This window comes from Sceloporus undulatus, chromosome 2 (assembly GCF_019175285.1).
Source record: "Sceloporus undulatus isolate JIND9_A2432 ecotype Alabama chromosome 2, SceUnd_v1.1, whole genome shotgun sequence".
Lineage (NCBI taxonomy): Eukaryota > Metazoa > Chordata > Lepidosauria > Squamata > Phrynosomatidae > Sceloporus > Sceloporus undulatus.
Window position 1 is genome coordinate 157112091 of NC_056523.1, and position 14558 is coordinate 157126648.

Sequence of the window (14558 nt, forward strand, 5' to 3'; positions counted from 1 at the left end):
ATGCCCTAGATTTTACAGTTGAATTGTTGGCCATTCCATCCACACACAGCATTCTGGTTTGTGCTTCAGCTGTGGTTTGGAAGTGTCTGTTCTGCTCTCAGTATGTGTGAGCTCATGGTGTATGTCTGCTTCTATAAATCAAGTTCGTTCTTGTCACACGAAAGTAAATTGATTTTAGAAAGTTGGAGAACTAGAAACAGAAAGGCAAGCATCATTCTGTGTTTCTTTTAACTTTCCTTAATATAATTTAATTATTAGTTGAGCGTTTTCTTGGAAAATTGAGTGGCTACAGTCTCTACTGTCAATAGAGTTTTTAACTGAGAACAAAAACAGTATGGAAGTCTGTGACCATGCATGATTTAGTCTCAACTTTCTTGGACTCTTTGGGCAGTGATGGTTACTGTGCCTGTGCTAGATGGAGTCTCCAAGCAGTAGATGGGAGGGGGAACGTACCTTGACTTCTCAACCATATCTCTTTGTCTTGTGTCTCAGTAATATTTTTTGGATCCCAACTTATATTTCATGTTCTTGTTAACTACTATGTAGTTTGATTATTTTTTACAGATTCAAATGGCTGTGTGTTTAAAGTTCTTGTGCCACTATCACAAAGTGATTCTGAGGAAGAGCAAGTTCTGTCAAAGTCACTCCTGGTCAGGCTTGTAATATCTGGCAGCATTTTAAAAGGAACTTCAATTGTCATTCTTGATAAAGATCATATTGCTGTAGCAGGATACCTGGATGTCCCTGATAGTAATGTTAAAGGTAAGGTAATTCAGCTGTTACAGTAGAATTGCTAGGAGAAATTTGTTGGCTCTAAAGCAGGGGGAAACCCTAGCAGGGTTCTCAGAAAACAAAATAATGTTGATTAAGCATGTAAAATCAGATATTTTACAATATAAAACATTAGCAGCAGAGTGCTGTCTTAGGGCTCATACTCCAACAAAGGGATAGAACAGGAAGGCCTAATAAAAGGATACTGATTTTCCTTGGTACATAGAGTGACCATTTTGGCTTCACTTGGGCTTCACTGTTTACATAAGACTTGTTGAACTGTATTTTGGAAATCAAAATATCAAATGTGAATTAAAGCAGTAATTGCAAGTATTTAAGAGAAAAGCTTTCATATATTCATTACTTTGCAAGTATTTTGTCTAAGTTCTGTAAGTACATTTCTGTGTGACATTTGCAGTTTAAGACTATGCACATTGTATTTGATGTCGTCCCCCCCCCCCCCCCTCTCTCTCTCTCTCTCTCTCTCTCTCTCAGATTATTTTTCCATATGGAATATAACATTCCAAACATTGCAGGCTTCAAAAGAATTGCCACAGGGAACCACTGGACAAGTAAGCTATGTTGTAACAAGTGCAATACTGAGATTTTAAATAATTACCTATTTTTAGTGTACTTTAAAAATATTGGCTATGTTTGCATTTCAAGCTTAGCGTGACACGCATGAGCTTATATAAATCTTTTTCTTGCACCCATCTTCTTTTCCTGCTATATGACTCAGAATTGAGAAACATTTTCTTTGGCTATTAGCTAATCACAATTGGTTATGTCACTGGGACCTAGAATTGTGGCTCATACTATAAACTGTTTTTAACAAATTAGCTTGATAACTGTTTGAAATTAACCACAGTTATTGTTAAAATTTTGTTGCTACAGACAACACAAATAGCTATAGTTATAGCTATAGTCCAAACTTTTCCTGGTCACTTAAGAGGAAGGATGGGAGAAGGCATAGGTATGAGGCTCACTGCTGTTCATACGTGGTTGTGCACATTACACTGAATTATATTTTGCATGTTATGCAAATCTGTCATATTTATGAATCTTGCTAAACTGCTTTGTTAGCCTTTGTTACTGAAGAGCAAGATGTAAAACTTTCAAATAAATAATCCAGTGGTGGGCAGAGTGCAGCTCTAGAGCCATTTTTGTGTCCCCCAGGTCCCCCTGGGAATTAAAAAAATGTGCAAAAGATTTCGATCCCAAAATGCCCACTAATGTCCTCTGGGAGTAGGTAGGGCATTTTCACCATACACTGCTCCCTCGGGTTACGAAATTAATTCGTTCCGCGGCCGCTTTCGTAACCCGAAAAGCCTTCGTAAGCCGAAATGCCATAGGCGCTAATGGGGAAAAGCCGCGTTTCGTGCGAAAAAGCGCCGAAAAGCACCAAAAAATTTTTCGTAACCCGAAAAAGCATTCGGAACCCGGAACAATTATTTCCAATGGGATTTTTTCGTATCCCGGAAATTTCGTAACCTGGGTATTTCGTATCCCGAGGTACCACTGTATTTGGAGGCCCTTTGGGCCCTCCAGAAGTCAAACAATTTTGCAGTGTTTTTCCCCCCCAAAATAAATTGTGCATATCCTCTAACTTTGAGATGGTTATTTATCCACTGCTAGCAGGAGTAAACAGCGATAGTGGAAACTGTTGGAAAAGGATGGGGACATGTTTAGATGGGGAGGAAGACAGACAATTAATCATCCATGCATCTAACCTGAACTGGGAAATTGTGTGTCTCTGGGCAGTTCTTTCAAGGAAAAGGAGATTCAAAATATTTAATCAGTCAGTTGTAGGAAGAGTGAAATTACAGATGAGGAAAATCTTAACTTTCTATAGAAATGAGAAGTCTCAAACGTTTTATAGTAACTTAGAGTCTAATGGTGGCATGAGTCCACTTGATTAAATCACTTTTTGCACACTAACCATGTATTCATTTATTTATTTAGTGCTGGTGTTATGGAGACAAACTCTTTGTAACACATGGTAAGGAGATAAGAGTGATTCTGTATAAGTGTGAAACCTCCTCCTTAGCTGCTGCTGTCGGGAAAATCAAAGATATGCAAACCTCAGGTAGGAACTAAATTACAAAGCTTGATGTTTCCTTCCAAATTGACATCCTTTTGATTTATTCATTTCTGGGAAATAATGTGTAAAACTGGTCCACTTAAACTCAATACATGCAGAGGACAAGGATTTCTTCACTGCATGTATTACCACTCCCTAGGAATAAAGAACTTTCCTATGGCATGTCTTGTCAGATAAGAGTCGGGTTTTCCGCCGGGGTGCTCTAGTCGTCGTCCAGCCAGCTTCATATTTCTAAGTTGGTGATTAGGAGTGGGCTGGAAAGTACACTTGGGAGCGATTGTGTCAATAGCCTTGGTCAGGTCACTATTCCCAGGGTTGACCAAGTGTTGATTAGGTTACCGTTGTTACCAACCATTAAACCCTGTAGGGCTTTCTAGAATCCTATTGTTTCCATTAGCCTTTGTGGGCGGACCATTCTAATGGGTCCACCATCCCCAACGGGGCAAACAGTGGCCTTCAGTCTCCAGCTTGACCAGGAAATGATCCGTCCATGGCAGTGCAGTGATATTAAATACCTCTGCTCTCAGATATTCCTGTTCCGTACTAAAGACCATATCGAGGGTATGACCCGCACAATGTGTAGGCCCAGAGACTAACTAGGATAGGCCCATGTCTGCCATGGATACCATGAACTCCCAAGCTGCACTTGGTAGTTTTTTCAAACTGGTCTCAAGTGGAATGTTGAAGTCACCCAAGACTAACAGCCTAGGCAACTCCAACACCAGCTCTGAGACCAGCTGTGTCAGTTTTAGGGACAAACAAGTGAGTCCTAGAGCAGATCAAGCCAGAAATCTCTCTGGAAGCCAAGATTACAAAACAGAGGCTGTCGTACTTTGGACACATCATGAGAAGTCGTGACTCATTGGAAAAAAACAATAATGCTAGGAAAGGTGGAAGTAGAAAGAGAGGAAGGCCACCTGCTAGATGAACAGACTTTATTAAGGAGGTCACAGGTATGAGTTAGCAGGAACTAAGCAGAGTAGTGGAGGACAGGAGATGTCTTATCCACAGGATTGTCATAGGTTGAGATTGACTCGAGGGCAGTTAACAAGAAACATATGTTGGATATTTAAAACATCACATTTGATTAATTGTAAATCCAATATATGCACACACAAGTAAAAACTTTCTACAGTACATGATTCATGCTGCCCTCTGATATGATTCTGGAACAAGAAGGGAACACTTTATCAGGGAAAACACAAATACCCTAAAATCAGATCCCATCTGATCATGGAAGCTAAGCAGGGTCAGTCCCAGTTAGTACTTGGTTGGGAGATCGCTAACTTAACACCAGATCTTGTACGCTGTATTTCAGAAGAAGGAACAGACAAAATCACCTCTTGAGTATTCCTTGCCTAAGAAAACCCATGTAATTAATGGAGTCCCCATAAATCAACAGCCGAGTTGAAGATACATACACACAAACATGTACGTGAGACTGTACAATCTACACTCCATGTCCAGATTTACATGATCACAACTCAAAGAAATCACCTTGTTGAAACATACACATATATATAGTACTTTATTGCTTTCAAGTGAATATTTTCTTATATTTTTGTTTCCAGGAATGAAGCCTATCTCTGTGAATTGGAATGCACTTCAGGAAGATGATGTGATAGGTGTACAGCCAGAGCAGCCTCCACCTGCTAAGAGACAGGTATGTATGCTAATTTTTTGTTTCTTTTCTTTATTGATCATATAATATATACATAAAATCTTTTATATAATACATAAATATTACTTGGTTGTGTGATGATAGCAAATTCAAAAACCTTTTCTGAATAGCGGCTAGAGCAAATCCCATATTTAAGAAGCAAACAAATCCCAAAATTATTTCAGTATCACATATACACAAAACAAAAATTGATCTAGCACAAGAAGATCTGTCCTAATGTCTTTGGTAACAAATAAATGAATAAAAGTAAATACTTAGTTTACCATTGGTAAATTTTTAAAAGCATGCTGGGAACTAAGTTGGTCTCAGTGTAAGCCTTTGTTTTTGTATGAAGTGGGATTGAAATCATCTCATCTGTAAACTTTCTTGCACAAACACTGGTAAGATTAGGAACAGAGATGTGTATTTTCATAAATACATGCTGCTTCTGTAATCCCAGCCTCGTTTTTGAATATTAAATTGCAGATGGCATGATACAGTGGCATTCAAACTATAAATTTGTTACATACCCGTATTGGTTTCCAGTTCATTGTTCAAATAAATGTCTGTAAACTGTATGAGTGTGTGTACGCATCTCAAAATCAGTCCAAATGACTGAATTATCTCTGTTGTTTTTAAAGAGGAGCAAGATTAAGGAGGAAATGCCACAAGCGGGAGAAAGACGAGTGATTTTTGCTTGTTATTCTTACACCCTTTCTTGTTTCCTACGTTGTTCTGAACGATCCTTCATGCATTCAGAACAGATGTTCTTTCGGGGGCGGGGGGATTGTCCCCTCCAATTTCAACAAGATTCTTATTTTTAATTTCAGTTAAAAATATTTTTAAAGAACTTTTCTTTATATGGGCTGAAATCAGTCTGAAAGCTTGAGCTAAATGCAAATTTTGTTGATAAGCCTAAAAGGTTTATGTTATACAGGTGTGCCTCAGTTAACAAAGTAGAGATGTTCCTGGGCTTCACTTCTTTAACAGAAGCTTTGATACCAAAGGTAGAAACAACATGAAAAAAGAATTGGAGTAGGTTCCTGCCTTACAAAAAAGAAAAACAGTTAAAATGTTCTGGCAAACTTTTTATTCAAAACTGACTTTATGCATATGTAAAATGAAATAATCAGGATAGATAAGCCTTGCATAAGTAAACAAAAACATTTTAAAATCTTCTCAAGAACAATTGAAAGTTTCTTCCAAAATGATTTCCTTTGGAGCAAAACATACAGGCATATGTTTTTTCGGTTTGCCAGGGAAGCAGGTGAGGCAAGCTAGTGTGCTTTCCCGTTTTACTTCTGTTGTGCTCTCCACATATGCTCAGTAAGGCCTGTTACAGACTGCCAAAATAAAGCTGCTTCAGGTCTCTTTGGAGGTATGCTATTTAAATGATGCATGGGTCCTAAGAGTCCGGAGGTCGCGCCAAAGCCACACCCCATTCCTAAGCACTGGAGTGCAGCTTTGGTGCAGCTTCCGGATTCTTAGAATGCATGCATCATTTAAACAGCATAAACTGGTACCCCGGGATACGAATGCGCCGCGTTACGAAATTTCCGGGTTACGAAAAAAATCCATTAAAAAAAACTGTTCCGGGTTACGAAGGTTATTTCGGGTTACGAAAAAATTTTTGGTGCTTTTCGGCGCTTTTTCGCACCAAATCGCGGCTTTCGCTATTAGCGCCTATGGGGCTTCGGCTTGCGAATGCTTTTCGGGTTACGAATGGCGCCGCGGAACGAATTAAATTCGTAACCCGGGGGAGCCCTGTACCTCCAAAGGGACCCGAAGCAGCTTTATTTTGGCAGTCTGTAACAGGCCAAAGTGATTCTAGATACACCTGTATACCTTTTCTGTTATATATAAGCACACACAGCTGCAACGGGATCACCTAAAGTAGAATCCCATTTTTTGTGGGTTTTTTCAGGCTATGTGGCCATGTTCTAGAAGAGTTTGTTCCTAGTGTTTCACCCAGAGAAGCGAAGACAAATAACCACCCAAAGGGAAGGTACACTTGTCCCTCCATATTCACTAGGGTTAGAAGCACAAGACCCCCGCGAATATGGTAAAACCACAAATAACAAAAATTCTATATTTTTACCTGAGGGGACACCTCTCTAGGAATCTCTAGGTCCTCCAGTGCAACTCTGTGGTCAACGTCCGACAGACAATGACCATAGAACTGCACTGGAGAAGCTACAAATGCCTAGTAGAGTATTTTCTCTAGGAATCTCTAGGTTGACCATAGAGTTGCACTGGAGCATCTAGATATTCCTAGAGAGAACATATTAATCAAATCCGCAAATATGGAGGAATGAGTGTATTTTTACCATACGTCAGAGGAATCGCAGACAGAATAGGGAAACTGGTGAGGAAATACAACCTCCAAATGGTTTACAAACGGACCAAGAAAATCCAGCAAATGCTACATTCAGCAAAGGACAAAAGAGACCCTCTCACGCCGCAGGTGTTAACTGCATACCATGCAGCTGCAGACTGGTCTACATAGGGACCACCAAATGCAATGTTCAAACACGAGTCAAAGAAAATGAGAGACACTGCAGACTGGGTCAGCCAGAAAAATCAGCAGTAACAGAACGTGTTATAAACCATCCTGGGTACAAAATGCTGTTTGAAAACACTGAAATTCTATACCATACTAACATCTATCAGGTCAGAAAGCACAGGGAAGCCATTGAAATCCACAAACACCTGGACAACTTCAACAGGAAAGAAGAAACCCTTAAAGTAAACAAAGGCGCGTTACAGACGCGCCTAAAAGTACGTGCTCAGCATGTACTGGGGTTAGAAAGGGGTGTCCCTTCCGGATGCCCCCAACCCTAGTACGTGCTCAGCACATACAAAATGGCGGCGCCCGTTCTACACGGGGGCCGCCGGGACGACGTCACCACTGCGCTGCCTCCAAACGAGGCGGTGCGGTGGTGATGTCAGCACGCCGCACAAGGGCACCTAGAGCACCCTTTCTGCAGCGTGAGAAGGAGCTCCGAAACAGAGCTCCTTCTGGGGTTTGCGTCACTGGGCGCAGCCTTTACATGGCTGTGTCAGCAACACAGAGGAGAAAGGGGCCAAGTGGCCCCTTTCTCCTCCTCCCTGCCGCCATCGGGTGTCCTCGGGGCTTGAAGCCCCGATGACACCCCTTTCCAGGCCGCGGAGAAGCGGCCTTTTGCAGCTTCCCCACGGCCTGGAAAGCGGCGGGTCGGGGCCTCGGAGGCTGCCATTGTGGCAGCTGAGGCCCCGATACAGCGGGGAAAGGGCCGGATACAGGCCGCCCCAAAGGGGTGGTCTGTAACGCACCAAGGTTTGTCTATCAGTCCTGAAAAACACTAAAATCAAGGCCCAGGAAATGCAAATGAAAACCACCCAGCTTACCCAGCCGACAGTGGGTCTCTAATTAAACAGTCACAAATCCTCTTTGCATATCCTCCCACTATGAGGCCTTGCCATTCAGCAACAGAACAATACACAGATTAACATGGAACATGGAAATCACTCCTCCCAACTCAGGGTCACAAAGTGTGTGTGTGTGTGTGTGTGTGTGTGTGTGTGTGTACGTGTACACACACACCCCACTTCCATGCCAGTATTCTCTGAAGATGCCAGCCACAGATGCTGGCGAAACATCAAGAACAAACTCTTCTAGAACATGGCCACATAGCCTGAAAAACCCACAGAAAACTATGGATGCTGGCCATGAAAGCCTTTGACTTCACATTAGAATCCCATTCTTTCCCATATGAAGCTCTAATGCACTGTTTTACTGCAGCTCAACATGAAATTTTGGCTTTTTACATTCCTCCTTCACCATCCTCTCTGTGCCAATGCTGCAAAAATAAAATAAAAAACTTCTAGCCATACAGAAAACAAGTAAATTGGGCGCAGAGCTGGGCTCTCAATAGTAAGACTGTAAAAAGGAGGAGCCTTGTTAACTGAGGCATGCCAGTACTAAAATCCCTATAATGAAAAATGAAAATTTTCTCTGTTACTGTGCATCTGAATAGACCAAAGCTGATTAATGCATCTTCCTTGTCTTGTACATCATGCAAAAAGCAGAATAGTGAACTGAATGCAGTTTTCAATTGAACTGCATCTTACTACAACATTTCTAAAATTTTAATGTAGAGCATGGGTATCCCAAGATACCTGTTACTACTGGAAACCTGGCAATTGCATTTTGAAACCTTCATAGGCATAAATCCAATTGCTAGTCTCAGCTAGAGCAAAAACATTGAATTAATTGCTGAATGGTAAGTTGTTACTTAAGTAAATGGCATTACCAACTCAATGTGTTTACTCTAATTTAAACTAGCAAGTGGATTCAAGCCAATGAATTTTAAGTACTGTTATCAATGACTCTTTCTTTGTATGTTAACTTTTACAGTTGAGGTCTAGAAAGAGCACTCAGCTGGAGACCCTCACAGCTGAACAACTTCTTTTAATTATCAAGGTAAATATGTTTTGAAAATCATAGTAAAAGCAAGGGGGGTGATTATAGTTAATTTGAGTCACAGTGTTTTCTTTGGGTTAATGCATCTTTCTGCATGAACCAAATGAAATGAGGTATTGGGTAGTATGAATGATTAATGCACAATTATTAAAAAAAATGTGGCTGTTGTGTTGTTGTTGTTTTTTATTTCCTTTTTTAAAAGCAGCAGAAAAGAGGGGGAGAGAGAGTCAGAAACTTAAGTATACAACAACCAGTTTTATTATCCAATTTGTACTGATTGAATTGATTAGAACAGTTGAACGTCTATGAAGAGACCAGAAGGAAGGAATCAACAATAATAGACTCCTTCACCATTCTCCCAAATGGATTCATACAATAGACTGGAAGTTTTTTGTGGGTGGAAGGAACCTGGATACACACTCTGAATCTGACCCATATCCTTATTTCAAGATGAAAACCACTTGCAAGTTACATTTTAGCAGTGCAGGCAGAAGTAACACACAGGAAATGGAAATTTGTCTCCTGTCATCACCAGAACAAATTCAGTGTCTTGAAAATGTTAGAAATAGACTTAAAAATTAAGCTAACATGGAACAAGGGCCAATTAGCAATCAAGGGAATGGGAAAACAGAAAGAAGATGGTAGAAATGATAGCTTTGTCATTAATCATTTTAAATAGCATTTGTATTCTAATTTCTAACTTGATTTAAATTTCATAATGTGGCATTTCTAAAGGACTATTTAACAAAATTTTAGCTTTTCAAACAATTTTTAGTGTAGTTTTGAATGAACAACTTTTTTTCATTCTTTAGAGAGCACTTGGAGTTTTCATCTTGAAATAATTTGAAAGAAATGAATTACTGTTCTTGGTTTAGTTTTAGTAAGTTAGCAAAAATTTAATTTAACATATGAATTGTAAATTTTGAATAGTGGTCAATGAAATTAAGATTCAGGGAAGATCAGGGAAATGGATAATAAAATTAAGGTATACAGTTAAAGTGTACAAATACAACCCTTAGTGTGTTTAAATATTCCTCCATCTACAGTCAGCTACCTGTTCTTATGATGCTATGATTCAGATGTAGAAAATTTGGGGGGGAGGAGAAGCTTGTACAGCATATTTCAATGTTTACATCTGTAGTCCACTGGCCATTTAAATTAAAATATAGTATGTGAAATCTAAGGCAACATTGCAAAACAAACATGCCTGGGATCCTGATAATGCTGAATGGAAGGAAGCTCAAGTAAGGACTATTTCTTCTTCTTGCCACAACACAGTCAACTTCAGATAAAGAAGCCTGTTAGTAAAGCTGTGGCATTTGATTGGTTGGATGAAACAGTTTTTAAATTGCTCCGGGGGGGGGGGGGGGGGCAACCCTCAGATACCATCTGAGAAGAGTCAAGAGGAAATGCCTTTTCTAAGATGGTGGCAGCTGTGGAAAACATGTATGTATTCAAGTTGCCTGTTGACTTATGGTGACCCCATAAATTTCATGAGGTTTTCTTAGGCAAGGAAGGCTCAGAGGTGGTTTTGCCAGTTCCTTCCTTTGAGATACACACCACAGCACCTGGCATTCAGTGGCAGTGTACTATGCAAGTAGATATGACCTTGCTTAGCTTCCAAGATCAGACAGGATCTGGTGCTATTAGAGATGTCTGAAAAAAGTGTACATCTCATGTATTAACACTTCTGTGACATCTAAGCCAGTTTAGTAATTTCAGTGAATTCTTAGTAATATTGACCATGTAAATAAAACTAAATATGAAATTACTGAATAATATATTCTTCTTCAGGATTCCTCTGAGAATATAGTAGAAGATAAGGTGATGGCATTTTTATCCAGTACTCAGACACCCGAATTTCAAGCATCAGTTGGATACATAGTATCTGCTCTTGTAAACAGGTGTAAAGCAGACTCATCATTTTTTCCTCATGAGTGCCTGGTGCAACTGGTCCAAACACAAGGCCTTTCCTACAGGTGACAAATGTCTTATCTTTTCTAATAAAGAATAAAGAAATTGTGGAAATGGTTGGAAGTAGTGGCTATCAGAAATTAGTTTCTTTCTCAATCTGTGGTGCTCCTAGTAATTTCTGTAAGATTTTTGTGAAAAGAGGTAGTTGATATTTAGAGACTAATTTACATCTATACAGGGATTAACTGCTAATCTTGCATCCTAGTTTGTGCCCTGACTTAATGGCAGTTGCCTTGGAGAAAACAGATGTACACTTGTTACAGCTGTGCCTGCAGCAGTTTCCTGACATCCCTGAAGCAGTTATTTGTGCTTGTCTGAGGACTTTCCTGAGGTGAGAATAAAGCAGTTCTACCTACAAATTTAATTACTAGTTATTATTTCAAGAATTTTCTCTGAACTATTACTAAAATATTTTTGACAATAATTTGTCTAATGAAAAGTCTTGAAAGTTATCACTTTGTACTGAATCTGGATGACTACTTTGGAAAGTAACAGAACTACCATATACTTTTTGCCTTACATATATTCTTGTATGTATGAGTGCTGTTCATAATTGACACTATTCTAGCTAACAGACTGTATCTCCATTTCAGGGACCACATCATTCACCAAACTTATCTTTTGTCTATATAATAATTTACACTTCTCCAATGATTTCTCATTTTACTATGTACAAGCTACAGATAATTCTTAAGAGTAAATGAGGCTAAATTTGTGAAATCAGGAAGAGTAAATTAACTATTAATTGTAATGTGACTTTTAGCATAATGCTCAGCCACTTCTAGAATGCTACCTTGCCTTGCTCTTTATGAGAAGTTTATCAACACATGTTAAATAGTAAGACCTTTTTGGTACATGCAAAGGAAGCCATGTTCTTCTGTCTGTCTTGACTTAAAGCAATCTTTCTAATTATACTTAAGTTTCCAACTTCAGGATTAATTTTTAAACTATCATGTAAATAAAGGCTGTTACCTTTTTCCTCCTAGCATTGGTGATGACCGCCTTGAAGCAACAAATGTCAACCTAGATTCTTTAGCATGTTGTGTTCGTAATGTACACAACAATAAACTGGAAAAACAATCTAAAGTTATGCAGAATGGCTTCAGTTCTGAGCCCCTGGAAGAAGACGGCTGTGAGGCACAGTTAACAGAGAAATCCTGTGAAACAGAAAAAAAGGAAATGTGTCCTGTGGGACCGAGAAAAGCAGCTTTACTGTATCCTTTGTCAAGCAAAGAAAAAAAGGGGGAAACATTGCTGATTCAAATTACAAAAAGAAAAGTAAACCAGGGCTGCATCCACATTGCAGAAATAAGCCAGTTTGACACCACTTTGACTGTCACTGACTCAATGCTGTGGACCTCTGGGATTTGTAGTTTTATGAGACACTTAACCTTCTCTGTCAGAGAGCTCTTGTGTCACAACAAACTACAAATCCTAGGATTCCATAGCATTCAGCCATGGCAATTAAAGTGGTGTCAAACTGCATAATTTCTGCAGTGGGGATGTAGCCAAGGATTTTTTTTTTCCTGCACATACTGAGTGAGTTGTCCTTGAATCTCTTCAATATTCTGAGTGAAAAGGGCAGCTATCAAATTCTCTGCAGCCTATATCTGTAGCGCTACATACTCCTGTGATTTATCAGTATCAGTTTGACATGAGACTGAAGCAAGTTTTTCTGCAATGGATATTCTGCAGTTACGAAAGTGCCCTACCCACTTTGGCAATTAATTGGTATCCCTAATTCTATACAGCATGGAACATTAGTACCATATATACTCGTCTATAAGTTGAAAAATTTATGCCAAAAACCTGACCCCAGAATTCTGGGTCGGCTTATAAAAGGGTCAAAACGATAATAATGTTGAGAAAGTTGTATCCAACACACCATTCCCCTTACCACCACAGCTGCTGCTCAGCCAAGATGAGTTTGTGAGTTCCTCCTTTCCCAGGGAAGAGGTTAACAGCCCCGATTGCTTTTGCAAGGCACTCGTGTGTGTGTTGTCTCCCTCTTTTCCAGAGAGGGAAAGAGTGCCCATTGCTTTTTGCAAGGCGTGTGTGTGTGTCTCCCTTTTTCCCAGGGAGGACGGAAAGAGCCCCGATTGCTTTTGCAAAGTGCTCATGTGTGTGTGTTGTCTCTCTTTTTCCCAGAGAGGGAAAGAGTCCCCATTGCTTTTTGCGAGGTGTGTGTGTGTGTGTGTGTGTCCCTTTTTCCCAGGGAGGAGGGAAAGAGCCCCGATTGCTTTTTGCAAAGAGAAAGTGCATCTGTATGTCTTCCTCTTTAACTCCTTTCCCAGGGAGCAGGGAAAGAGCCCAGATTGCTTTTTTCCTCCTCCTCCCTGCAAAAGGAGAAAGAGGGAGACACGTGTGCCTTGCAAAAAGCAATCAGGGTTCATTCCCTGCTCCCTGGTAAAGAGGAAGGCATACACACATGCACATGCCCCACAAAAAGCAATTGGGGCTGTTCCCCTGTTCCCTGGAAAAGGACAGAAAGAGCCCTGATTGCTTTTTTTTTAACAAGGAGAGAGAGTGTGTGTGTGTATGTCTCCCTCTTTCCCAGGGAGGAGGGAAACTGCCTTGATAGTATTTTGCAAGGAGAGCATGCGTGCATGTGGGGGGCTTTGTCATTTACATCTTTTGTTACATGCCCGTAAATTGTACCCTCGACTTATACATGTAGTTTTTGAACAATTCTAATACTCCTTAATATAAGATGGTAAGCTTACCTCTAGAACATGTGTAGGACCATCTAGATGCTCGGACTCTTAACTCTCATCAATTTCTGGCATGGGGAGTAGTCAGGCATGATGGGAGTTGTAGCCCAAGAACATCTAGGGTTGCACACCTCTTTCATGGAAAGGAATGTTATGCTGCAGAAGTGTTATCAGGAAAATATTCCTCTTTCCTTGTATCTTGTACCTTCTGTTCTTCAGATTCAGAAAGCAATTCATAGGCTTTTGTATTCTCAGACAGTGGAGAAAGATCCATCCATTAAACAGTGGTTAATTCATTTCACCACGCAGGCTAGGCAAGATACCATGGCACGTTACAGACGGCCCAGAAGGGGCAGTCTCACGCCACCACCGGTTGCAGCGTCCGGGAACCGCAGCAGCCAAACAGCATGGTTTTCACGCTCCTTCCTGCGGCCCGGAAGAGATGCCGCAAGTGCCGAAGCGCGCACTCGCGGTGTCACTTCTGCTGTGCGACGTGCGGACGCAGAGCGTCCACTATGTCAAAATGGCGCCGCCCATCTGTATGCGGCGCTGCCATTTTGACGTAGTCATTACGCTTGAGGGGCAAGGCGGGTCAGGAAGCACCGCCCCTCGCGCGTGATGACGGCACCTCATGGGCCCGTCTGTAACGCACCCATGTTACTGAAAATGGACCTGTCAGTCCTGAACTCCTCCTGCTTCTGTTGTTCTTCTTGCCCTGCCCAAGAAAGGTTGTCTACCTGTCTCTTCTGTTTTCTCTGGCCTTTTTTTCTTAAATTTAAATCTCCGCCCCCCCCCCCTTCTTTATTTTCAGTCCTATACTTAACAAAAAAAACCAAACCCTCAGCTTTTGCCTCAAATACACCCTTAGGATGAGAAAAG

General features: G+C 40.6%; 1 protein-coding gene across 2 annotated transcripts in view; it reads left to right on the forward strand.

Annotated features, from left to right (window-relative positions):
• The window catches only part of NOL11 (nucleolar protein 11), a 28077-nt gene that overhangs the window by 6191 nt on the left and 7328 nt on the right, over positions 1-14558 (forward strand). For both annotated transcript variants that reach the window (XR_006102218.1, XM_042452468.1), the window contains exons 7-14: positions 565-762; positions 1267-1343; positions 2734-2857; positions 4444-4535; positions 8929-8994; positions 10789-10973; positions 11174-11299; positions 11955-12182. Coding sequence is in view for 1 of the 2 variants with exons in the window: in XM_042452468.1 (XP_042308402.1) it covers positions 565-762; positions 1267-1343; positions 2734-2857; positions 4444-4535; positions 8929-8994; positions 10789-10973; positions 11174-11299; positions 11955-12182 (1096 nt within the window). In the remaining variant the exon portion in view is untranslated. The remainder of the gene's footprint in view (positions 1-564; positions 763-1266; positions 1344-2733; positions 2858-4443; positions 4536-8928; positions 8995-10788; positions 10974-11173; positions 11300-11954; positions 12183-14558) is intronic.